General features: G+C 50.1%; 1 protein-coding gene across 2 annotated transcripts in view; it reads left to right on the top strand.

Moving 5' to 3' along the window:
• GALNT18 (polypeptide N-acetylgalactosaminyltransferase 18) overlaps positions 1-26,270 on the top strand; it is a 373,443-nt gene that overhangs the window by 319,898 nt on the left and 27,275 nt on the right. For both annotated transcript variants that reach the window (XM_070383928.1, XM_005887188.2), the window contains exon 10: positions 16,689-16,853. In XM_070383928.1, the coding sequence (XP_070240029.1) occupies positions 16,689-16,853 (165 nt within the window). The remainder of the gene's footprint in view (positions 1-16,688; positions 16,854-26,270) is intronic.

Genomic DNA, 26,270 nt, shown 5'->3' with positions numbered 1-26,270 from the left:
TAAGGAAAGCAATAAAGGAACATGAGAAGTCTATAGAGAAAGATGTCTACTGGAAAGAGAATGAAGCCACATTCTCAGGATGGGCATAGAGCAGGGATGGGAGAGGATGGGGGCCAAGGCCAGGGGTGAGCACTGGGATTGGAGAAGAACAGTTGCCTCTGAGGCTCAAGGGCAGGATGGAGGGAGGTTCAAAAGGAATAAGTTGGCAGCTGCCTTGCAAGTAGAGCGGGGGGATCTGGCTGCATTAGAGAGTAAAGAAAATTTAGGAAGCATGCTCAGGGGAAGTGGTGCAGAGGCTCGGCAGGCACCTGAAGAAGGAACACCAGGTATTTCTGCAGGGCCCCCTGATGTTGAAGACCAGGAGCTTGTGATGGGTCTAACTTGCCCGGTGCTATGACTTTTCTTGGAGTTACAGAAAGGATGGAGGCTTCCCAGGTGGCACTAGTGGTAAAGAACCCCCCTGCCAGTGTAAGAGACATAAGAGACACAGGTTCTTTCCCTGGCTGGGGAGATCCCCTGGAGGGGGAAACGGCAAACCACTCCAGTATTCTTACCTGGAGAACTCCGTGAACAGAGGAGCTTGGCGGGCTACAGTCTATGGGGTCGCTAAGAGTCACACATGACTGAAGCAACATAACACCCACGCTACATCCAGGGTACAGGTGTGGAGAAGGTGAATGAGGCTGCAGAGGTGGGGTTTACAGGGTGTGAAAGACAGAAAAAAATGGGGAATTAAAGACTTGAAGATAATGGCAAGGGGGTGATTGCAAGAATGTGAGTACAGCCTTTCTAGGGACTTGAGAGGCCAGAAGGGAGAGGAAGGTAGAAAAGGGTTATTATTCTGAAGGTTTCAGGTTGATGAGAAGGCATTTGGGAAGTAAAAGAGGGAGTAATCAAGATTAAGATTTCAGGGGCACAGCAGTTCGAGCACTGAGAGCTGGGGCCTGGGGGCGGGTGGCCCTCCCTGGAATTGAGGCCATGGTGCATTCATTGATTGAGATGCCAAAGTCTTGCTGGCGGGATATAGAGGGATGAGCCTGATGCCAAAGACCTTTGTCTTTGTCACATCCCAGGATGTGACAGCTACCTGGGAAGCACCTGATGAGAACAAAGTGTGCAGAGTGCAGTGGTGTCTAATGTCTGATGCTTAAGGCGGAGATGTTTCTATGCCAGGATGGAGGAGCGAGGTGTGGAAGGAGAGCTACAGGGAGAGGAGAGGGTCGACTCCATCCCATGTCCCTGATGAGAGAATCAGCACGTTTCAGAGGCACACAAGAGTGGCGGTACCCTCCAGGAAAGCTATTTTGGTAGGGACAGTGTGGGGCTACATCCCATAGGCCTGCCAGCCTTGTAGTTGCTTAGCCCCGAGACTGAAGAAAAAGCCCAGGGACAGCAACAGAGACATCAATGGCTCATTGGACCCAGGGATCTTACACAAAGGGTGGCACCCCACTGTGTGCGCAGAGGGTGGACAGGACGTGGCAGCAGTCTTTGCTACTAGGAGGGGAAGGAGGCTACCGTCCAGAGGGCAGATTGAGGTCAGGTAGACTCATCAGTTTCCAGGGGCTTACTGAGCCCTATAAGTAAGAGGATTGGATAGTCATGTGAGTGAAGCTGGGGATCTGTAGAGAGCAAGAGAATAGCCATGTTGAAGGGCCTAACCATCTAGACAGGCAAAGGCCCTTTTGGTTGGAAAGGACTGTCTTTGAAATACACCAGGATTTTAATAGGTGTTTTCAGAAGACTCAAAGTGAAGCTTAACTGAAACTGAAACTGAAGTCGCTCAGTCGTGTCCGACTTTTTGCAACCCCGTGGACGGTAGCCCACCAGGCTCCTCTGTCCATGGGATTCTCCAGGCAAGAATATTGGAGTGGGTGGCCATTTCCTTCTTCAGGGGATCTTCCCGACCCAGGGATCGAACTTAGGTCTCCTGCATTGCAGGCAGACGCTTTAACCTCTGAGCCACCAGGGGAGCCCTAAAGTGAAGCTTAGGAGGAAAGCAAATAAGAAAAGATCAACCAGGAGAAGAAGTACACACAGAACATATCGGGGGTGAGAGAGGGTGAGAAAGTCCCGTAAAGACAACACAAATTAAATCTTAGGTGCATGTTTAGGCCCCATGGGAACTGGGAGGGTGAGAGGGAAAGAATGTGGGGGGACCACATCCCCTTTCCTGCTGCCACTGCAGTTACCCTCAGCCCCCAGGTTCTGTGGTCAGGACAAAGCACCCACTTCCAAAGCTCGCTCCACGGGTACAGTGTGGAGACCGTGTACCACGCCTGCAGTAGAACTCTGTCCTGGTCATGTCATGCTGCTTTCGGTCCAGGGTCAGCAGGACTCCGTGAAGCCTCCTTTCAGCTGGGAAAGGAGTCTCAGCTGCCAAGGGCAAAGAGGACTGGGTCTTGGCAACCTGAAGAGTCAGGGAAGCCTTCCTGGAGGAGGAGCTGCGCCTGGACCCTAAAGAAAGAGTAGGATGCATGGGGCAAAAGAAGGGCAGGAAGACATGTCAGGAGCACAGCTCACATGGGAAAGGGTGGAACTGAGCCTTCCTTTCTTTCTTTAGTTAAAAGCAGGATATTGGAGTGATTGAGAGCTGGGCTATGGAGCCAGATGACCCGAGTTCAGCTCCCAGCTCTGCCATTTGCTGTCTGCTTACCTCTATCTAATTCTGTTTTCTCACCTAACAGTGGATAGCACCCCCACTTATGCAGGGTTATTTTGAGGATTAAGGAATTGTTTGTAAAACACTGAGCATCCTTGATACACCTGTGAAGTGAGTGACCTGGATGAGTACACTTCTGCTACATAGCAAACTACCCCAGGGTTTAGTGGCTTAAGACACATCCGTTGACTTAGCTCCAGATTCTGAGGGTCCACAGTTTTGGCTGAGCTGTGCTGGCCCTGTCTTCTGCTGGGCTCAGTCAGGCAGCTGTGGCCAGTTGCTGGTTAGCTGGTTGAGTCAGCTTCTGGAGGTGGGTTGACTGACTGCTGGAGTGATGGTACGTCTGGGCCGTGAGTGGTTTCTCATCCAGTAGGCTACTCCAGGCTGCTTCACATGATGCTGGTGACAGGGATTCTAAGGGCAGCAAGAAACAGCAAGCATGACCACATGAATGTTTTTCCTGTCTCTGCTTGGATGACGTTTGCCTATGGAAACTTTTTCAGGAGTCAGAGAAGTCACACAGCCAAGCACAAACTCAACGGGCAGAGAAACAGACTCCATCTTTGAAAGGAGGAGTAACAAAGTCACCTTGCAAAGTGTTCAGTGCAAGGATGAGGAAAACCTGTAACTATTTTTATAATGTATCACAATGTCCTACTGTGTTCACTTTGTATTATCTCACTAATTCACTCATTCATTTGTTCATTCATTCATACAAAAAATAATAATGGAGTGCCTATCTTGTGGGATGGCAAGAAGAGGAGTCCCCAGAGGAACGGCCTCAGTTTCCCCGTCCCAGTGCAGCCCATCAGGCGTTGCTATCTGAGGCCTGTGACATCCAGTAAAGATGTGGGATGGACCTTTTTTCCCCACTATATCAGGTTATACTCTTCCCAGGGAAGAGAGATGGCATGGGGGATGGTGCTGGAACATATGAAATAGGAAGAGTTATATTTGCAAATTGAAATCAAGCACCAATATTTCATCCTCAGGAAGTCCATTTTTCTGGGCTAACTTCTCCCTGCTGGATCTTAACCCATAGATTTTATTACCATATTCTTTCCTCCATCTTCCAAATCACTGAGGTTACTTGTGAGTCTAGGTCACCATTGACCGCATGTTAAAAACTCTATGAAACACACACACACACTCTTCCTGGGAACATTCTGTTAGTAAGATCTTCTCAATTCAGTGCAGGTTAACAGCTGTAGTGTGGCAGGAAGGGAGCAGGCCCCTCATTGCTCATGAGGGGCAGGTAAGAGTTAGGCCTGGCACAGACGGTGTGCTGGGGCAAATATTGAGAATCTTATCTTGGAGAGAGAATCCTTTTCTGGCCGAACTACTAATCCACAAGGCTACATGAAGCTACAAGGTACTGGTCCAAAACTAAACAGAGAGAAGCTTAGAGGACTCTTAGAGTAAGGACTGTGACCGGCACCAGGGAGGGAGCCTGGATGGATGTCTGAGCTGGAGTTCAGTGTCCCTGGAATAGTTTAGTAACTGATTCATCTAATCAACTAATATGTTTTGAGTATATGTTACACATTAAGCTCTGGGTTGGATAAGAGAGATACAATCGTGAGCAAGACAAGCACGGTCCCAACCCTTAGAGATCTTGGAATCTGATTGGGAAAGACCGATGTTGCTGGAGCATTACTAATGGCTAACGTTAACTAGTACAAGGCAGTCCCCCATCAACATGCATGGGTACTGTTGTTATCTCCTGCTTTCACAGATGAGTAAATCAAAAGAATGAATGGCCAAGTCAATTGTCTACAGTCACACAGCTAATGAATGAGACTGGGAACATGCATCCAGAGTCAGTCCTTCTTGGATCCTTCTCCCTCCCCTTCCCTGCTGGAGCAAGTCCTCTGAGTATATACTTTGCAAACCCCTTTTACTCGTCTTTAAGCTCACGCATCGCATTTTGTGATTCTATCTGTGTGTGATTGTTTGCTGAGGGAGCATAGCAAAATAGGTGTCAGCCAGTTCAGGCTTCGTTATGCTCCAGTAACAGATGACCTCAAAATCCCAGTGCCTTACAATAACAAACATTTCTTTATCATGCTCCATGTCCAAGTCTTTCTTGACCTTATCTTCCTTTTGCAGTGCTTGTCACGAGCAGCCGACAGTAACAAAGGCATGCTCTTCATGGAAAGCACAAGCTCACTTGCCATGTTTTGTCTACCAGCTTATGGCAGGCAACAGTTTAGTCAAGTATTTCACCACTGCATAAAGAGGTCACCGTCTTTACACCTCCAGGGGTGGTTCCTTACCACCCACCTTGTGGCTTCAAAGTCAGTGTCTCACATTTTAGGATTTGGCAGTACTCCTTATCTAGAATCAGTTTCTTAATCGTTCAACTTAGGCTGATGACCCCCAAATCTCAAGGTCTTACAACAAAAAGTACTGAGTTCTTGCTCAGGCTACATGGTCATCAGGATTCAGCTACAGCTCTGTGTCACCTCTTCTCTGTCTGAGACCAGCGGAGCAGCCCTGCCCTGGGACACTGCCAGTCCAGTGGCCGAGAGCAGAAGGAGACACGGCAGATGACATGATTGCTCTTACAGCTTCTGACTGGAAATGACACGCGTCTCTCCCACTCACGTTCCATTGGTTAAAGGCACGTGGCCCAGTCTGACACTAATGACGAAGGGACATACCAGAGCTCGGTCTGGAGGGAGGCACGGGGTGGCAGGACAGGACAGTGAGTCAATCTGTTAGAGGCACTAAGGAGCCAGCATTGATTGTCACAGGCGGATGCAGAGTTGGCAGACACTGTTTTGAAGAGAGGAATGCCAGGGCGTGTTTTCCTCAGGGCATGTGATATGCTCTTAGCTGTTTGTCAGAGAGCAGATGGAGCGGGTGGTAGACGACCAGACACAGCTTTAAAGGGTTTTGAAAAGCACCTTCCAGAATAAGGACCTACAAAGGGCCAGCAGGCAGACAGCAGGTGTGTGAGTTTTCTTGAAGATGGAGAAAGCACAGATGAGCAACAGACAGCTGTTTTTACTTGGACAACTGGACTCGATAGAAAGGAGTGACAATCATCAAGAGCTGAAGCAGACACGGGTAGCTTAAGCTAAACACAAAGGGTGGGTGCTGTTAGAGAAAGCCAATAGTGATTCATTTCTAGACTCAAAAGGAAGGTTGCCTGGGGAAAGGCAGAAATGGGGCAGCCCTCAGCAGTACAAGTTCATAGATCTTCTCTAGGGAGTTCCCCTAAATGTGTCTTATTAATAGCTATCGCACTGCCTCATCTCTGTCTCTCCATTTCATGGTTTAAATTCCTGGGAGGAGGGAGGCTTCTCAACCCCTTAACAGCTCTATTTTCCCCAGTGGGCAGGTGGTAGTGTCACAGCATACAGACCGCCAGGGGCCCATCCCTGGGCAGAGCCATTCTCGAGGGAGATGGTTCACTGTTAGGCATCACAGGCTCAGTCCTGCCTCTTCGCAGCTGCCGGCACCAGTCGCTGGGTCTGCCCTCCTTGCCTGCTTCTGACAGCAGCACCCATCCTTGCCATGCTTCCTCTCTGTGACAAGCGCAGACCCTGACCCACCTCACTGGCCATCGCTGTGGATGGGGCTATTGATCTGTCCCTCGGCAGTGTGCTTCTGCCTGAAGTAGCCTTCATCTGCAGCCTCCATCTGTGGGATTCTGCTGGAAGAGCTGTTCAGGCAGGCACCTGTGTCAGGTGTGGGGTGCAGACAGAGACTCTGCAGGAGGGGTAAGGGAGGGGTGGCAGGAGCAGAACCGGGTGTGGGGCTGAGGTCCAGGCCGGGGCAGTTGGCTGGCACTGCTCCCTCGAGACAGACACTGGAGGCTGCAGAAAATGATGGGCTCAGCCATCAAGCCCGATTCCAGGGCACCTGTTCCTTGCCTTATCCTGGACCAGTGCTGATCTTATTTCCCTAAACTTGGGCTCCCTCTGCAGCTCTCAAATTCTCCACTTACACCCACATAATGAATAATGTTCAGACACTCAGCCCACTCCTGGGGATTTACTAGGGTCATGTGAACCTCTAGCCTCACTAGCTTCTCACTCTCTGAAGAAAGCATACTGGCATGCATATAAGTGAGAGATTGCCTTGTAAAAAAAAAAAAGCAGACATTCAGAACTTCAGTACTTTATTTGAAAACATTCTTATAATAAATATAAGAATGAATAAATGTTATACATGCATGATATCTGCATACACCCTGTGCCAAGGACTACTGGGCTATATGACTCCATGAAACTTTTGCCTCATTCCCTTTGGTATTCTGGAAAGGTCTCCTGTATCTTCTGTATTAGTTGAGATTCTTGGTTCCAAGTGACAGAAACTCAACTCAAATCAACTTAAATGCAAAACTGATTTTATCACCTAATGTAATTGACAAATTCATGTCTGTCCCGGCTTCAGGCAGGGCTGGATTCACGGGCTTGAAAGGCATTTACCTAACTTTCTCCCTCCCTCCCTCTCTCTCTCTTTCTCTCACCACTCTATGACTCTGGTTTCCATTATGTGTAAACTTACTCTCTCCTTAGTCAAAGAGGAAAGGGCTTCTGCGACTCACCTGATGAGAAAGGGCAGCAGAGCCTCCCAGCTTGGCCCCACAAACAGGGAAACCAGGGGGCTTTTATTGGCCCAGACTGGGTCCCATTCTGGAACCAACCCTGGACCAAGCAATGGGGTGCTCTACTTGGCCAGCCTGTGGATCAGGCCTCCCCGTATGGCCAGGGTGAGCAAGTTGCTATTACAAGAAAGTGAATGAGACTCTCAACATCAGGAATCCGGCAGCCTTCTTTTCCGGTTTGTCTCTGGTTTCTCACGGGTTCCCATGCAGGAACCCCAGGGTGACGCCTGTCACTCGGCTCTCTCCTGAGAATGAGGGGCTCACTGGGACATACTCCTAGCCAGGAGACCCCAGCAGACCCAGGGAGAACAGACAGTGCAAGGCCGGGGATTAAGGTCGCTGATGGGACTGGCTGGGCTGCACACAACCTCACAGGTGGTGGTACAGAGCTGACACCTGTGCTTCGGGCACAAAGCCTGGGATGAAACATGAAAACACACAGCCAGCCGGGAATCGAAGGCAGACTTTCTGAGCCCAGCAGTAGTGCCCATGACTGCTCCCCAGCTGCTCGGGTCAGGTGCACGTGCTGCACGGGTGCTAAGTCACTCAGCGTGTCTGACTCCTTGTGACCCTATAGACTGTAGCCCACCAGGCTCCTCTGTCCATGGGATTGTCCAGACAAGGATACTGGAGTGGGTTGCCATGCCCTCCCTCAGGGGGTCAGGCGCGCAGTGGGAGGCAAAAGTTGGGCCTGACTTAGCCTTTTCTATTCAGTCTTATGTTCAGAGACCACCCCTCAGTCCGAAGCTCCTCTCTTCTCCTGGCTGCCCTGCCAGCCCACCACCGGGCTTTCCCAGGTACTCCTGCCCAGCAGCCTGAGTCACCTCTAACCTCAGCTCGCTGCCAAGCCCCTTAAATGTCTTTAACTCCTCCGAGGATCCCCCATGTGTGCGGACAAGCAGAGGGCTGGTTAATCTGAAGTCACAGCTCCCCGTGGCCATCAGGACACTGTCCAAGTGCTGCAGACCCCAAGCTGCTTCCCCAGCTCACCTCCCCGTCCCCGAGGCATTCTCCTTCCCCAGACGGCAGTGCAGCACTGGGCCTCGGTGATCTTGTGTATCCCAGTTGCTCTGCCAGAGGCTGCTTGTCCTCGTCAGTTATCCAGGCAAACTGCTCTCTTCTGGGCTTCCTGGTAACTCAGCAGTAAAGAACTCTCCTGCAATGCAGGAGATACAGGAGACTCAATCCCTGGGTTGGAAGATCCCCTAGAGGAGGGCATGGCAACCCTATCCAGGATTCTTGCATGGAGAATCCCATGGACAGAGGAGCCTGGCAGTCTACAGTCCATATGAGCACGAAGAGTCAGACATGACTGAAGCGACTGAGCATGCACCCATGCTCTCTTCCTAGGCTGTTCTCAGAGCTCATCACTCACTGACCAGCCCCCAGTAGAGTTCATCACTCCAGCTCTGGCCCCCAGTTCTCGAGCGCTTTGGTCTGCTCCTAGTCTGTGCTAAGCTTGGCCAGGGGGCTATTCTGACTGCCCTGTTCAGCATGACTGACTCCCCTCCAGTCTGAGAGCCCTGAGGGAGGCCCTACCTGCCGCCTCTCTGCCTGGCACAGGCCCACACCGTAGAGGGCACCAAGGAGTATTTGCTGACTTAAACTAGACGGATTGCTGTCTAGGGGCTGAGTGCCAGTTACAAGGCTGGGGGGTTCATGTGCTTAGCCTCACCACCTGTTGCCTCCTGGACTCACGAGAGCAGGGGCAGAAAGGGGGTTCCTGAGCAAGGGACCTTGCTTTCCACATGTACACTCCTTCACGGTTACCAAGACAGAATGTTTACAAATGTTTGCATTCCTTAAATATAACCTGTCCTGTGGTTAGTGAACATAAGATAATTTTGGAAATGAGTCCTCTCTGTTCCTGATTTAGCATCAGTGCCCTGCAGCTCTCAGCATGGAAACCTCTGTGTCAAGGGGTTAATGACCAGTAACCAAGCCCTTAAATCAGCCCTCCCTGCCTGCAGCAGAGCCAGCAGCTCATTCTTGGTAAAGAAGACAGGCCATTTCTAGTACAAACTGCGAACATCACAGTGGCCACTCAAGACTGAAATTTAAGAAAGCAAGGCCCTGTTCCTTATTCCCTCTGCCCCAGCCAGCCAACGTGCCCACACACTGCCCGCTGTTTCTGTGAATCTTACAACAGGTCTACTGGCCGGGCAGACTCGGGGAGGGGACCCCAGGCATGGGGGCACTGAGGCAGGGCAGCAGGACCCCCCGGTCTCTTCTCTCCCTTTCTCCCTGGCTGCCGGTTCCTGCCCCAGTCCCTGCGGCCAGACGAGAGGACTGATCAGGCTCGTCATCCACAGCTGTATTCTACAGTCAGGAAACTGAGGCTCGGAGTGGCTTCCAGCTAGTCAGCGAGGGTGGGGGTGCTAAGTGAAGACTCGAGCCCTCTTGACTTGTAAGCCCACCAGACCACCCGTTTCCTAGACGAGCAGTTCTCAAATGTTCACTTATATCAGACTTCGCTGGAGGACTTGTGAAAGCTCAGATTCCTGAATCCTACTCTTAGAGTTTCTGATTCAACATGCCTGGGGTTGGGCTTAAAAAATATACATTTCTAACAAGTTCCTGTCTGGTGCTGGGACCACACTTTGAGAACTGTTGTCCTAAACACAGTGCATCCTAACCTCTCAGAGTCCTCCAAACAATGCCCTGCAGACAGATCCCGCTGGCCCCCCACGATGAGAGGGAGGCTGGGAAGCCAGCTGGCTGTATGTGCTGGCGCTACGTTTACTCCTGAGGCTGCCATCATCCCCTCGATACACCCAGTTTTCCACCTTGGCTGCTCACTGGAATCACCTGGGCCCCACCCCTAAGACTGTGTTTATAGTTTCTAAAGTTCTGCAGGTGATTCTGATGTGAGGAACACCCCGAGCTTGATTGCATTTAGGACTGTGTCCTCTTCATTTCTCTATCCTCCCCCATTTCATTTGCTCACAGATCTTTCTCCTCTCCCCTTTGTCCAGGAAACCCACCCTCCAGCCCCCAGGTTGGTTCACCCTTTGATGGACTTTGTCAACACCCCCATTCTGATACCCTCTGGTCATCCAATTAGTGTAATTTCTAACCCTTAGACTGTCACTCCCCTGGGGTGACGTCCACCCCTACACAGAGCTGGGCCACCACAGTCCTCCAGGGTACAGATCCCCTCCAAGTATCCTAAGAAATGTCCACAAAGACCCCACTTTTCCCATGAAAGCACTCTGAAAGAGTTGTTTTCTCCCTGTTCTAGAGCTTCTTGTTGAGCGTGTCCCCATCTGCCTCTCCCCTTGCCTCCCCCTCACCCCTCTCCAGGCCGAGGAATGTTTTAGCCAAATACTACCACTGCCGCCCCATCTCCTGGTGAGAGAGTGTCTCTGTCTCTAAGACACCTCGTTTTTCAAGGGCACTTACTCAATAGGCCAGCAGTGTTGCCAAGGAAACATCGCTTAATGGAAGAAACAGAGTCGCTCACAATCCACACGCCATTGTTTGCAGGAGAGCCGGTTCTTCTGCTGTACCTTGAAAATGTATTATTAAGTTATCTATCCTACCCCATTTTGTTCCCTGTTCCTGGTTTGCTAGGAGGCCCTCTCCCACCACCAGCAGCACCCCTTCCCCTGCCCATCCCATGATTTGCTGTGAGGGCTGCAGCCTTTCCACAGAGGCTAAGGTATGCCAGTGCAGGTATGGGAGCCTGGACAGAAGAGGGGACGGAATGACTGGGACATGCGTAAACTGACCCTACGAAAGAATGCATGGTACTAGCGGCCTGGAGGAGGTTGGAGACAGGAAGTTAAAGCTGGTCGTCCAGTGTTCACAAGTTCCGATTGGTGGGGTTTAAGCTGATGAAGGTTTACTGGGCATTAATGACCTTCTCCCAAATGAAGGTCTCATGGTTGACCTCAGTGGTTTTCTTTGGTAAATTCTTCATGACCTTTTGTTCAAGTAAAATGTTATGTGAAAGTTGAATAAAGAAAGCAAGCCCAGGTTGGGCTGGGAGAGGGGGTCCTAGAACCCCACCCAGTGAGCCGTCCTCCCAGACCTGAGTGTCTTCAGGGGCCCCTGAGACCCTTTCTTGGTGTCCCAGGACTCAGTGTGAATGATCTGGTGGAAATGACCTGGCAGTTCCCTTGCTGGTTCCCAGGGGTGACTCCAGGAGGGCCCTCTGGGATCCTCACTCCCCTGCCTGAACTGAGGGTTTGGGGCTGTGGGGGAGATTGCACCCCAGTTCCAGCCAGGCTGATGGGAGGCCCCTTTGGGCGGCTGGGCCCGGGGAGGGGGAGGAAAGCCCTGAACTGCCAGGATCTCAGCCTTCCCAGGGAATCTCCCCCTCATCACGGAGGGAGCAGAGCCATCTGCCTGTGCAGCTGGCAGGGTCTTCAGAGCTCTCTTAGCCTGTTTCCTCACCCCTACAGCCGAGGGTGGCCTCAGGTGTGGACGGTCCCTGGCGTGGTGCAGGATACAAATGTTTGTTTTCTTCTCATTCTTCTCTTCCGAAGCGTTTCTACCCCCAGAGAGGTGACCTTTTATACAGTGAGGGCTGGAGCCTCTGGAAGGCTGCACCTCAGTCTGACAGAGGCGGGTCCCACCTCCGAGCTGGCCAGGGAGAGAAGGGATGCTGGGCACAGCTGGCAGGGGGCCCACCCAGCTCCTGCAGGGAGGGGGCCCTTGCCTGTCTGGGAGATGAGGTGACACAGCAAGGGGAACCTCTCGCCCTGGGGGGCTTTGCCTAGCCTCGCCTCCGTGGCCCTGAAGGCAGGAGTGTGCCCCGAGGGGCGCTACAGGCTCCCTGGCTGGCCGTCCCGCTCAGCGATGGGTCCTTACTCCTGACCCCAGCCTGAGGGACAGGAAGATGCCCCTGGCACGAGACCCGGTATACCATATGTCTGTCCGTTTCCCTCGCTGGTGATTTTTCTCTTTCAGCATCAGATGGGGTTTGTAGGCCTGCTGAGCTGTGTGGGCTGAGAGGACAGTGAGCTGAAGCAGTCATTTGTGGCTGAGGAGGAGCTGGGGTTCAGGGATGTGTATCTGTGCCCTGGGAGGCAGGGGGAGTCATAAATCATCCACAGACAGGATAATAGCTCGGCCTCCACCTCTGATGTGAGTCACAGGAGGGCTGTTGCGGTCTTAGCACTTGGTAGCACCTTGTATTCTAGGCCTTTTTGTCAAGGATCCTCCAGCCCGCGGCTGTTCCCTAATCCAGGACTGCCCCGCCCCACCCTTTGCTCACAGGATCACAGTGGAAGCCTCCAAGCTGGCCTCTCCCCCTCCAGCCTGGTCACTGGAGCTGGAGTAACTGGAGGGAGGGAGGGAGGCGAGGAAGATGAGAGGTTACAGGCACAGCTTTGGCATCAAACTGCCTCGGTTTAGATTTCAGCTACTGTTCTGCAACTGTGTAACTTTGGACAAGTTCTTAATTTCTCTGTCCCTCAGTTTCCTCATCCACAAGATGGGGGTGATGGTAACACTTGCCTCATAGAGTTGTTACTAGGATTCACTGGGATAAAGCATAGCAGCACTCAACACTTGAGACTGGATAGTTCTTTGCTGTGGGGGGCTGTCCTGTGCATTGTAGGGTGCTGAGCAGCATCGTGACCTCTACCCACTGGATGCCAGTAGCAGCCTTTCCCACCCTCATCGTGGCAACCAAAGATATCCCCAGACACTGCCGAATATCCTCTAGTTGGCAAAAGTGCCCGCCACTGGGAATCACAATTCTAAGTCATCTTCTATTAAATCTCCAGTTTCCCTGTTGCTCAGAAGCATAGCTGGGCCTGCTGGACCTACAGGCACTAAAAGCACGGTGTCTTGTAAAAAACTATTTCCCTCTTTAGTGTTCAGGCCATTTATTGATTCAGTCCACCGCTGATTGGGCTTTTGAGGTGTCCAAGCGACAGCTTAACAGAATCTTCTTTGCTAAGTTGCCCTGTGATCTGACCGGCTGGTGGCTACCCCACTCGAGATGCACTTTGTTGCTTGCTTTTTAAGTAACAAACAACTGTCTGTCCTTATTATGATTTTCCCAGACTCTGGAGTAATAAACAGCTCTGATGACAGTGGTACCAGATAGTAAGTAAGTGGACACATGACTCTCTGAGCATCTCCCCCAAGCACTTCAGAGCAGCTAAGTGGATAAAACTGGTTTTAGCTATTACCTGGGCAGCTACTTGTGTCTGTGGAGCCCGCCCTAGAAATGAGAGCCAAGTCCTAGTGACAGGGACGAAGGAAGGAGTGACAGTAACTGCCTTCCTGGCTGTCCTTGTCTGGCGGCCCACACCCTGGAGCTTCAGGAAATTCGGGTCCTGACCTTCTATGTGACTAAGAGCTACACTGTCCTGAGGACAGAGTATGGTGCGTTCAACCCAAGGGCATATATATAGCTGTGCATCTTTGCAGAGAGGCTCTGGTAGCAGGCTCACACTTTCGTGCATTGAGGGAAGGCTTTTTGGAGGTAGTGAGCTTTTATATTGACTTTCAACATAGCAACAGTTGGGGTAAGAGATGGAGGAAATGTGGACGGTTCCCATATCAGTGTGTTTATGACCACTATTTCCTGATATGTTAGTTTCCCCAACTTGACTGTTGGATCATCCAGGACAGGGAACCATGGCTTTCTCAACTGTGGACCCTCAGGACCCAACTTAGAGATTACTTGTTAGATGATTGGATGGATGGATGAGATTCCTACCTGCATCTAATTTAATTTCCTAAATCCTCAGATCAGATCAGATCAGATCAGTCATGTCCGACTCTTTGCGACCCCATGAATCACAGCACGCCAAGCCTCCCTGTCCATCACCAACTCCCTGAGTTCACTGAGACTCACGTCCATCGAGTCAGCAATGCCATCCAGCCATCTCATCCTCTGTCGTCCCCTTCTCCTCCTGCCCCCAATCCTTCCTAAATCCTACCAGTCATCAAATTCTCCCTCAATGCCAATAAACTGGAAGCCACAGCAGGTCATCAACTCCCCTTGATGGTGAACTGGGAACCCAGGCCACCCGATGGACGGTCTCAGGATTCTGATGAGAAGCCTATCTCTTACCCAGTTTAGGTGTTGACTAGGGCCTCCTTGGCTCTGTGTTCTAGTCACATTTCCACGTTGAAGGCAGGCATTCTACATTTGGCCTCTGCTTAGAACTTTGATCACCCTTTACCTCTTTTACGGGAAGAATCAGTCACCCTGGTAGTTTTGATGTCCATTTCCATGGATTCATAAAACTTCCTTGGAGAGCAAATCCAGCTGTAATGAATGTCTACAATCTGTCTCTCCATCCTTTTTGTCCTGCCCTGCGAGGCTGACTTTACAGAAGTTTCCATGGGCTCCTATGTTGTCTGACTTCCAGCTGGGTTCTTCCAATGGGCCAACCCAGCAGAGGAACAGACTGGGGAAGGGAAAGTGATGTTGGGGTGGTTATTAACCACCACTCACCATCACCTCAAACCTCTCCCTCCCTGGACCCTTCTCGCAAGTCTCTCCATGTAACTTTTACACATTCTGGTACCTGCTGTCTCCTCTCATCCCTTTGAGCCTGGTGACGGTAACAGCTCCATGTTACTGTCCCAAGGAACTAAACTATCCCTGTGCTCCCTTCCCCTAGACCCACACCGCTGAGAACCCTGCCTGTATTTACCCTCCTTGGATTCCTCTACCTGAGCGTGCCACCTATTTCCTGCTGGGACCTTAGCTGATCCACTGACCTGAGGCTCTTTTTAACGTCTGAAGGATGGCTGCCTCTCCACCCCTTCCCTGGATGCTGAAGTTCAGGAAGAATATGGCCCTGAAAGTCCACCCCTTATTTGCTCTCCTCATGTGCACTGCCCTTCTCCCCACACAGTCCCTTTCATGCTCTGCACCCTGTTTTAAAAGTCCTCGAGAATCACCTTCTTTAACTAACACAAGAAATACTTCCTTTTACCATTTGAAATTAATCAAAAATATTTACCAGTGAGAGTTTTTTTTAATAGATCAAGATAACAATAGGGCCTACCCTGAAATCTAACCTAAAGCAGAGAAGTACAGTGTCTTGATTTGTCCATGTGACCTAATCATAGGTTGGGGTTTTAAATTTCTTTGGTGATACAGGATGAGAGCTCACAAACCCTATGACTGTCCTTGTTGGGAACCATTGCCTAAGGTTGGGGGAAGTGACTGAAAAATGTGAAGGCCAAGGTCCTATGGCTTTCCGCTAGACCAGAGTCAGCCCCGATCTCTGTAAATAAAGTCATTCATTTGTATTGCCCATGTCAGTGTTTGCACTACAGTCACAGAGCTGATTTTCCAGACCATTTGGCCCTTTGTGCAAAAAAATGGTTAAAACAGCAGCCTGACTGCTCTCCTTTGAAAGGCCCACTGACATGGTTGGCCCTTGACTGGCATCTGGGAGCTTGGATTGCAGGAAGGTTCCCACCACTCCCACAGATGGTAAGAGCGGCTCACTGTGCCCAAACTGATTATACAACTAATATGGTTTATGCTGAACACCTGCCTTCCTGCTGGAAGTCTGCGATAGGTATGTACCAGGCAGAGGCTGCCTGTGCGACCAGCCTCCAGTAAAAAGCCTAGGTGCTGAGTCTCTAAATGTTTCTCTGGTAGATAACCCTTCACGGGCATTATCTCAACTCCTTGCTGGGGACTCCTGGGCATCTTCTGTGACTGCTGTAGAAGGAGCCTTGAGAGCTGACACCTGGTTTCCTCCAGGCTTTGCCCTCGTGCCTTTCTCTTTGCTGCTTTGATTTATATCTTTTCCCCAGAATAAATCATAGTTGTGAGGGCAACTATATGCTGAATCTTCTGAGTCCTAGAGAACCACCGAACCTGGTGGTGGTTGGGAGACCTCCCAGCATGCTGCAAAGCCCCGGATATTTATTTTCCACCTGGCCCTTTAAGAAGAAGTTTGCCAACTGCTCTACACAGTCTTAGGATGGATGGAAATTGCCTATTACATATCACCCCTCCCACAGAACTCTGAGCTCCCTAAGACGTCGCCCAGGTCTTTTGCTCTTTAACTCCTGGTCAAGTGCAGCATCTTACACAAAATATTTATGGAGGGAAGAAGTCAGCAAGCCTGCAAATAATGGATTCAAGCAGTGTTTCTTAAACTGTGGGTGGTGAAATCCATTTAAAAGGTTATAACCCCTGTTTTTCAATGAAAAAAGTATAGAAAATTGAGTATGCTGCATATAGTGAGGCTAAGTTTGATTCTTGAGAATTTTGTATCAGTTACATCTCTGGACCAGGCACTGTACTGAATCATAACGTAAAAGGGTCTCTTCTTGTCTGTTACAATGGAAGATTATTTGAAGGCCCCTGGATTGTGCTCTCTTGGCCGGCTGCCCGAGGCGATGCCCCGCAGACCCTCCCCACCTCTCTGGCTGTTAACCTCTGACTTCATTCTCCCCACCCCTGGCCCCCAGAATGTGTACTACACGAGCAGCCAGCAGATCCACGTGGGCATCCTGAGCCCCACGGTGGATGACGACGACAACCGGTGCCTGGTGGACGTCAACAGCCGGCCGCGGCTCATCGAGTGCAGCTACGCCAGAGCCAAGAGGATGAAGCTCCACTGGCAGTTCTCTCAGGTAGCAGCCCGCCCGCCCGAAGGAGCAGCAAGAGGAACAAGGGAGGGGCCAGGCCTGGGAGGCATGGGAGGAATGGAGGGGCAGAGCAGAGGAGCCAGTCTCAGGATTTAAAGAGCACCTACTATGGGCGGGGGTGGAACTGGTTAGCTCATTGACTCCTGATACTGGCTCTGAGGGAGTTTATTGTTATTGTCATTGTTGTTGCTTTAGTGGTATTTTATTTAACTTTTAGATATAAGGAAACAGGCTCAGAGGTGGGAGTCCCCTGCCTGAAGTCACATAGTTAGCGGGCAGGGCTGGGATTGAAACTGAGTCTCTGACTCTAAAACTCACATTTCTTCTGCATAAGCCCCTTCTGACAAGCGCAGCCCCAGTATCCCAGGTACAGACCGTGCTGGGTCATCTGTGATCTGTGAGCCACTCTGCCTTCCTCCTCGTTCTGCAGGGAATGAGGTTTCCTCAAAGGGCAGTGTCTGGGGACCATTTTGTGAAGGGCAGTCTGCACACTGGTGACCATGAAACATTCCTTTATTAAGTCTCCATCAATTCTGAGGACTGTATTTATCTTCCTGCTCTGCAATGGCCCAGTTATAAAATGATGGCCCAGGAGCAGGGCGCCAGCTGCAGACACCCCATGATGACCCAGCTTTGAAGAAAACCCGTGCGTTGGCCCAGAGGCCTCCAGCCCCTAGGGAATCCATTAAGTTAGGATCCATTTCCACCCACAGATAGGAGCATCCACCTCCCAGGGAGTACAGGGAAAGCGCTCATCACAGGAGGTAAGGGAGTTCTTTTAGAGCCTCAAGGCTGCTGGGGGCTGCACGTGGTAGATGCTCCTGGGGAAGTCAGAAACAGAAAGTCTATACTCGCAGGATGTAGAGGCAGAGGCCCCGACTCAAGACTCCCAGCAAGCTGCTTCCACCCTGGAAGGAGGCTGACGGGCACAGGAAGGAGGTGTTCGGTCGGCCTGACCTTGATTCCAGCCCTCACGTCCAGTTACTCTCCCCTGTAGTGGTGGATGGGGGGCAGGGAGGTCCTGCTACATCAAGTCTGGCACAGGGCACCTCTGACCTGTGGTCTGGGTGTGCAGAACCAGATAGACCTGAGAGAGACCCTCAGTTGGGTCCTAAATGGATGGTGAAGGTCAACTCTCAGCAACAAGTTCAACCTAAGTCATAGATTCACGGGCTACTTGGAGGGCAGGAGTGAGAGTCCAGACCAGGACTTTGTGACCCCAGAAAAGCAGATGCCGGGGAGCAGCACAGGGAGACAAACGACAGCACGCCTAAGGGCAGGTAGAGGATGCAGCTCAGAGTCCAGGCTGGGCCTGTGCAGGGCGTGGGGTTCAGTGAAAGGGAATGGTGCCCAGGGACTGGGGCCTCCGGTCTTGTCCCTCCCTATCCATGTGACCTTTGACACGTGCTGCAAACGATAAAGTTCTGTCCCATAGGAAGAATTAGCTAAGGTTCATACAGTGTTTACCCTGTGCCAGACTTCTGGGTGCCGGACACACACCAACTCATTCAGTCATCACAGCGACTGTGTGTGATTTGCTGTGGACCGTTAGCCCAAGATCATAGATGAGGCACAAAGATGTCAAACAACAGACCCAAGGCGCTCACTGGTTATTATTATTACTCCTGACCTACTTCAGACTCTCTTTTCTACTTGTAAGTGTGTGAGGATGTTGGAAGTGGCCCCTAGAAGCAGGTCAGGGTCAGGGCTGAGGCTTAGAATAGAGGACACGTCTTCCTCCCCCTCCCACTCTCCTGGTGGAGCCCACATGGCCCAGCTGTGGCCTGTTGTGGCCCCACACTGTGCCCAGTGGAAGGCTCTATCAGTTTCCTCTGCCAGGCTTCTGGCCCGGAGCGACACAGCACAGGGCTGCATCTCCCCTCTGTTGTTCAGTCGCTCAGTCGTGTCCGACTCTTTGCGACCCCACGGACTGCAGCATGCCAGGCTTCCCTGTCCTTCACCATCTCCTGGAGCTTGCTCAAACTCATGTCCACTGAATCAGTGATTCCATACAACCATCTCATCCTCTGTCACCCCCCTTCTCCTGCCTTCAATCTTTCCCAGAATCAGGACCTTTTCCAATGAGTCAGCTCTTCCCATCAGGTGGCCAAAGTATTGGAGCTTCAGCTTCAGCATCAGTCCTTTCAATGAATATTCAAGGTTGATTTCCTTTACAACTGACTGGTTTGATCTCCTTGCTGTCCAAGGGACTCTCAAGAGTCTTCTCCAGCACCATTCGAAAGCATCAATTCTTCAATGCTCAGCCTTATTTATAGTCCAGCTCTCACATTTGTACATGACTACTAGAAAAACCATAGCTTTGACTAGACAGACTTTCTGTCCACCTTTAAATTACAAGGCAGAGGGAGCCCTGAAGATGTGCGGTCAGGGAGGAAGGCTAACCGTGGGCTTGGTGGTGAAGTGGCTATTGTCTCCCAGCTCACGTTAGATGCAAAATAGACTCACAGGCTGGAGGCAACAGAGAGAAATGGGTACATCGGCCCGTGGAGGTGAATGGGGCTGACTGGGCTGGGTGAGATGGGGACTGTACCATCTGGAGGGTCTTGTGGCTCACATCAGTGCTGCCTTCAGTCACTTTGCTTCTCCCCTGCTTTCAGTTTCCTCCTGGGAGTTGTATGCCACCATGCAGGAAGATGGGGGTGGTGGGTTGGGGCAGGGCTGGTGGCTTTTCAGAAGAGATACTACATAACTTAACCCATTCCAGTGTTCTTGCCTGGAGAATCCCAGGGACGGAGGAGCCCAGTGGACTGCCGTCTGTGGGGTTGCACAGAGTCAAACACGACTGAAGTGACTTAGCAACAGCAGCAGCAGTACATAACTTGGCTCTTGTAGATGACATGAGAGTTTGCTCCATATAGGAGTTTAGAGGGGGCATTCCAGGGAGAAGGAATGGCATAGGTGCAAGCTGAAGGCACCAAACCCAAGCTACGTGCAGGGAGCTGCAGATGGTGCGTGTGGCTGGATCCTGGCGGGCATCGCGGGGCACACCTGGGGATGCGTCTGAGGGGCAGACTGGCGTGGACCTGGTCCCATGGAAGGTGAGGCTTCATGTGGGGGACCGGTGTGTTAGGTCTGCGTTTTGAAAGCCCGCAGTGGCTGGAATTGTGGAGCTGAATGGTGAGGAGGAATTCTAGAAGGGGGGAAGAGACAGGTAGGAGAGTTACCAGAGGCTGAGATGCAGCTTGAAAGTTTAGCCGTTCCTTCCTCCTCCTCCTTCTCCTCTATGACCCTGGGGTCTTCAGGACCCTGCCTTGCCCCCACGATCTCCTGTCAGGACAGAATCTGAGGCTGCCCCCAGGAGCCCAGCGTTTGGTGGGGTGGACCAAACAAGCAGGCAGCTGTGGCTGGGGGTCCTGGGATGGGCAGGCACGCTGCTTCAACGCACTGGGAGAGGGAGGAGGAAAGGACCCAGGTTGCCCTGGAATACCATCGAGAAATCAAGGCCCAGCCAGGCACCTGCCACTCTGGGAACTGTGTGTCACTGGCTATGAGTGCCCCTGAACTGAACTGAAGTGAGCTCCCTGGGCTCTTTTGAGTCCTAGCTCCTCCCAGAAGCTCCAGAATCACCAGGGGCTATTCCTTAGATTGTCTTAGATTGTCTGTGGGGCTTCGGCCTCTCTGTGCCTAGCCTCATGCAGTTTGAATCTGAACTTGGGCTGCTTTGACATCCCATCCCTGCACACAGGCATGTCCAGCTCCTTTCCAGCCCTCGCAGACAGATGGCCTTCCCACCCATGCCCAGATCCAGAGGCCTTGGTGCCCCAGCTGGCCCTCATCTCATCTGCCCTTTTCTGACTTGGGCAGAGAAAGGAATATTCCTCCAAAATCCAGCTCCATCCTTCACTCATCTCAGCACATACACAGCCCTGAACAGGCAGCCCCACACACTCATGCTTGAAAGGGACACTCTGACAAAAGCAGGCCATGTTAGCATGTGCAGCCCTGAGGACCGGGCAGTTTTTTGCTCCTCATACATAAATCTAATTAGAACCCCCAGGGCACTCTGGCATCACCTCTTTGATCCTTCTACCAAGGAAACTGTTTGGAAATAATATTTTTAAATCCCTAATTTGCAAACCCAGAGCAGCCACTCTCACTTGATATTTAAAAATTAATGTTTGTGAAATTTTTGTTTCATGCAAAATGATCAATATTTGTCAAGCATCCTGGAATCTGTCCTCAAGCCCTTACTGTTTAGGAACTACTGTTGACGAGGCCAGAGGAAGCTGGAAGCCTCTTAAATGATTAAAGTTATGACCTGGGCTAATTTTCTTGCAACAGGTTTTAATCTTTGCAAATTACAATGGGATTCTACCAACTAAAATGTTCTGGTGCAGAAGTTGGGCTGAAAGATTTTACTGGTGCATTTCAAATCTTCTTCTCACTTTCACATTCTGCATTATTTACTCTCCTGAGGGCTGCATTTAAACTCCACAGACATTTAGGCTGAATTAATTCCAAAATAATCTAGTGTGATTCTCCCAGTTTCTCCTACAAAGAGGATAGTATTTGCATATCTTAGTGTTCCATCTCATAGCCTGCTTTTCTGTTTAACAAATAAAATGCCTGTCCTCTAACCCCTGCACGCTCTTCTGAATTTCCAGTGCTTCAGGATGAATCAGAACAGCATTAGATACTGACACTGAGAAACCACATTTGATGAAAACATCTCTCAGCAACGCTGATGTACAGGGCTCTGATGAGCAATTTTCCAATGATGAACATTCTTTCCTTCAGTCATTCATCAAACATTTATTGAGCACAGTGGTTGGGCAGGAGGGATGCAGATATGAATCAGACACGGCCTCTGCCCTGGAGGAGCTCTTGGGTGTATAAACACATAACAAAACTGGATGGCAAGAGCAGAAATGAGGGGGATGGATACAGTGTTCTGGAAGCCCAGGGTGACGGGCTCTGTCTGCACAGCTCAGGCAAGGCTTCACATTCGAGACATGTTTGATCTGGATCTTGAAAGTTGCAGGATACTTCCCAGGTGTAGAAAGGAAGAACAGCCTATGTAGAGGCTCAGCATGGGCAAAAGCAGAAAAAGGCAGGGTATGTCCGAGGAATAAAAATTCAGTGTCTCTGTGGGTGGAATTTAGAATTGGGGTATGAAAGAGATGAGACACAGAGTCAGTTTGGAGGCAGGTAATGGTCATTGAAAATTAAGCCCAGGAGGTTTGACTTTACCTTAAAAGCCAAGGGAGGAGCTAGGAGTGTTCATGGGCTCCCCTGGTGGCTCAGATGGTAAAGAATCTGCCTGCAGTGCAGGAGACCCGAGTTTGACCCCTGGGTCAGGAGATCCCCTGGAGAAGGGAATGGCTACCCACTCCAGTACTCTTGCCTGGAGAATTCTATGGACAGAGGAGCCGGGCAGGCTATAGCCCATGGGGTCACAAAGAGTCCAACAAGACTGAGCGACTAACACTTTCACTTCACTTTTCACAGGAGGGGTTCGATAAGCTTTAGATTGACATGATGTGGTCTGAATAACTCTGGCAGCAGAGTGCAAGGTGGAATGGAGGACAGAGAAGAAAGTAGGAGGCTGTTCCATCACCCTTGTGAGAAAAGGGATGGATGAGGTTGCCATGGGGGCATGGAACCAGGCAACTGCTGGGGAGAACATTGAGAGACAGTTCATCAGTCTATCGGAAGTAGTGATGAATTAAATGGAGGTAGTTGTGAGGGGAGATTATGAATTGAGGGCCACCCCAGGCTCTGAGTTTGAAGAAGTCAGTTAGCACCTATCTCTAAACAGCCAACATTTCCCATGTCAACAAGTGATGAGACTTCATTAACATCAGAAGTGGTAGTTGTTCCTTCATGATTTTTCTAACTTGTGACTCATCCAGAATTAAAGAATTTCCTAAACTATGTCCTGGGATCATAGACTCATATACATTAGGTATAAGACTTTAGGGCTTCCCAGATGTCACTAGTAGTAAAGAACCTGCCTGCCAATGCAGGAGACATAAGAGACACAGGTTAGATCCCCTGCAGAAGGGCGTGGCAAACCACCCCAGTATTCTTGCCATACTTGGAATCCCATGGACAGAGGAGCCGGGCAGGCTACAGTCCTTGGGGTCGCAAACAGTCGGACATGACTGAAGCAACTCAGCACACACACGTGCATAAGACTTTAACCTTCTCAGAGTACCCCACATACTGATATCTGGGGGATTCTGGGATTAGGCAACACAGTGTCAGTGAAAGAGGCATCTAATAAGTGCCCCTGGACCAAGAGAAGGAGACAGGGGGAAGCAGGTATTAGGTCACTACACAGGAGAACTGTGTGGCACCAAAGCAATGGACTGCCTCTCAGGGGCAGTGAGGCACCCATCCTCCCCACCACCCCCCATCACTATCGCTTTGAATGGTTAAGCAAATGCCACGTCCTCTCTCCAAGATGTTATTGAGGGAATTCATGACCTAGGAAGGCTGTTATGATGTGTGTCCTTTAAATTTCAGCTTCCTTAAAGTCTATTTGAATACATGGTTGAAGCAAAAATGACCTCAGGAATGGATGATCTCCACCCTCAAATATCATAAGGGTTTCTGTAGGCAAAGAGAACAGGCTTGTCCTAGGCATCTCTGAGGGAGGACCAGCTGGAGGGGGATACAAGGGCAATTTACAGAGCAGCTTTCTCATAGAGATGTCTGGACATGAAATTGGCCATTCAATGGCATCGAAATATGTATAATATCATATATGAAATGAGTCGCCAGTCCAGGTTCGATGCACGATACTGGATGCTTGGGGCTGGTGCAATGGGACGACCCAGAGGGATGGTATGGGGAGGGAGGAGGGAGGAGGGTTCAGGATGGGGAACACATGTATACCTGTGGCGGATTCATTTCGATATATGGCAAAACCAATACAATATTGTAAAGTTAAAAAATAAAATTTAATTAAAAAAAAATAAAAGAAATTGGCCATTCAAGGAAGAGGTGGACTCAGAGAACCACTCAGCAGGCCATTAGTGGTGTCACAGCTCTAAGTAGACTTGGATTGGATGGTTCTCAGGGCTTGCCAACTCTGAAATTCTATAATTCTAAGCTCCTAATGCCCAGAAAAGGGCTTTTTCTACCTAGAAGCCCCAAGTGGGCCCACCTTACTAAGAAGCACCATGAACTTGAAAATGAGCTGCATGTCTGCTATGAGGGTCATCATTATCCCACTTTATGGAATTGTTTATCTGTTATTTTTCTCCATAACTCTTTCTCTCATCAACTAATAGACTGGAGGGATGGGCTATCTTACACTTTCAGTGTCTCTAGCACCTAACAGAAAGCCTGAAACAGAAGAGATACCTCAGGATGCTGTCGATTAAATGAAAGAATCCTTTCTAAAAATTCACAAATACTAATACAAATATTCTGTGTCCCAGATCTCGAGACAGGTTTGTGGGAGACCCAAAGATGGACTCTACCCTCAACAACTCCTCCTTGCATGCACGTATACATGCTGAAAAAAAAATAATTGTACTACAGTATTTCAAGGACATTTGAACATGGTAGTCAAAGGGCTCAGTTTAGTTGGGAAATCCCTGCAAGAACATTTTTAGAGGGTAGTGCATCCAGCCGCGATACACAGCCATGATTGAAGCAGGCTGCTCCAGCTTACTCTTCCTATAGCTTCAGATTTGGGGGAGGAAGGTGGAAATGATCTTTACTAAAACAAGTATGCATACTGTATGAAAGGGAGTAGCAATTTGTATGAATATTTGTTAAAACAAGAGGCTCTGATGAGATGTCAGTGTGTTCTGACCGCACTTCATGCTGCCCCAGACTCTGAGATGTGTTGTCATCCCTGTGGGCCATTGAGGGTGATAGGAACACAGGCAAGTCCCATTCAGTGCACAGGGCAGCCTTCCCACTGGTGGGCTGTCCTCCCATCTCAACCCCCAGTCTTGCCTCATTCTCAGCTCAGAGGCAAGGGCTTTAAAAGGCTTTTTAATGCCTTTTCCAAATGGAGAGCATCAAGGATAACAGCAGAGATGACTGTTAAGGCCGGGAGAGAAAGCATTTCGAGAGCCTGCAGAGACCGCCTGGAAGAGAGCTGAGAGCAGAGCCTGGCCATGGACCACTTGTTCTGATTTGTGGGTTCTAATTTGATAATTTGATGCAAGATGAGTAACTCACTCCAAAAAGAACTTATTTGCAGAGCACATTTCCCAGGGAGCATCACTGATTCTGCCAAAGAATTTCCCAGCACGCAAGGAGGAGGAGTCCTTGACTTTCTCCTGCTCCAATCCCCAGGCGCTGTCAGGAAGTCCAACTTGGAGAACCTTTTGTACTGAGAAGAAAAGACTATAATCGGGTGTTTCTTTGCAGCTCTGGAATAAAGCAGCTTTTCATTTCCATGTCACATGAAGGGGCAAGTGTAGAACTGTCCGGTTTTGAAGGACTGACAAAGCTTTATTTAGGCCCTGAATATTTTCTTAGTTATTTTTAGTTTATGGCTGTCAGCACTTTAGATCAGGAGCCAGGACCAGGTGTGAAGGCTCAGTACCTCACTGTTCAGACCCAGGGGGAATTTTACTTATTTATTTAAAATTTTCCTTTAGTTAGTTACTTATTTTTGGCTGAGCTGGGTCTTCATGCTGCACCAGCTTTTCTCTAGTTGCGTCAAGTGGGGGTGACTCTCTAGTTACAACGTGCAGGCTTCTCATTGCAGTGGTTTCTGTTGTGGAGCACGGGCTCTAGGTTGTGCAGCCTCAGTAGTTGTGGCTTCTGGGCTCTAGAGCTCAAGCTCAGTAATTGTGGCTCAGGGGCTTAGTTGCTCTGAGGCATGTGGGATCTTCCCAGACCAGGGATCAAACTTGTGTCTCCTGCATTGGCAGGTGGATTCTTTACCATTGAGCCACCAGGGAACCTGTGGGTGGGATTTTAAATTTTATGTATCAAACATTCACGTGGTTCTTACTGTGCACCAGGTACTACTGTAACTGCTGTATAAATATCACTTCATCCTCATGACGTTGCCATCAGGCGCTTCATATCCCCATTCTACAGATGAGGAAACTGAGGCACAGAGAGATTATAGTATTTGTCTGAGGTCAAATCAGGATTCTGCCTCCAGGGCCCATGCTTTAAACCTTAATGCCAAGGAGGCTTTGTCTTGTCTCTAGAAAACCCGTGGATTACTGCAGTAGGAGTTTGGGGCTAGGGTCTCCCTGACAGCCAGCTGTAGATGTGTATGAACAGGCTGTATTCCTCCTTCCTCAGCAAACTCCCTCCAGCCATCTTGCTGGATACCCTCCTTCACCCTTCCTTTTGCATTTGACATTGCCATTACCCTATTTTCAGTCCAACAGACCTCAGAGCAAATCCCAAGCAGAATCTCACTCAGGAACAGGTGCGTCTCCTTTAAGAACAACA

Source organism: Bos mutus, chromosome 15 (genome assembly GCF_027580195.1).
Source record: "Bos mutus isolate GX-2022 chromosome 15, NWIPB_WYAK_1.1, whole genome shotgun sequence".
Taxonomy (NCBI): domain Eukaryota; kingdom Metazoa; phylum Chordata; class Mammalia; order Artiodactyla; family Bovidae; genus Bos; species Bos mutus.
Note: the sequence above shows the minus strand (reverse complement) of the source record. Positions and strands in the feature narration are given on the sequence as shown.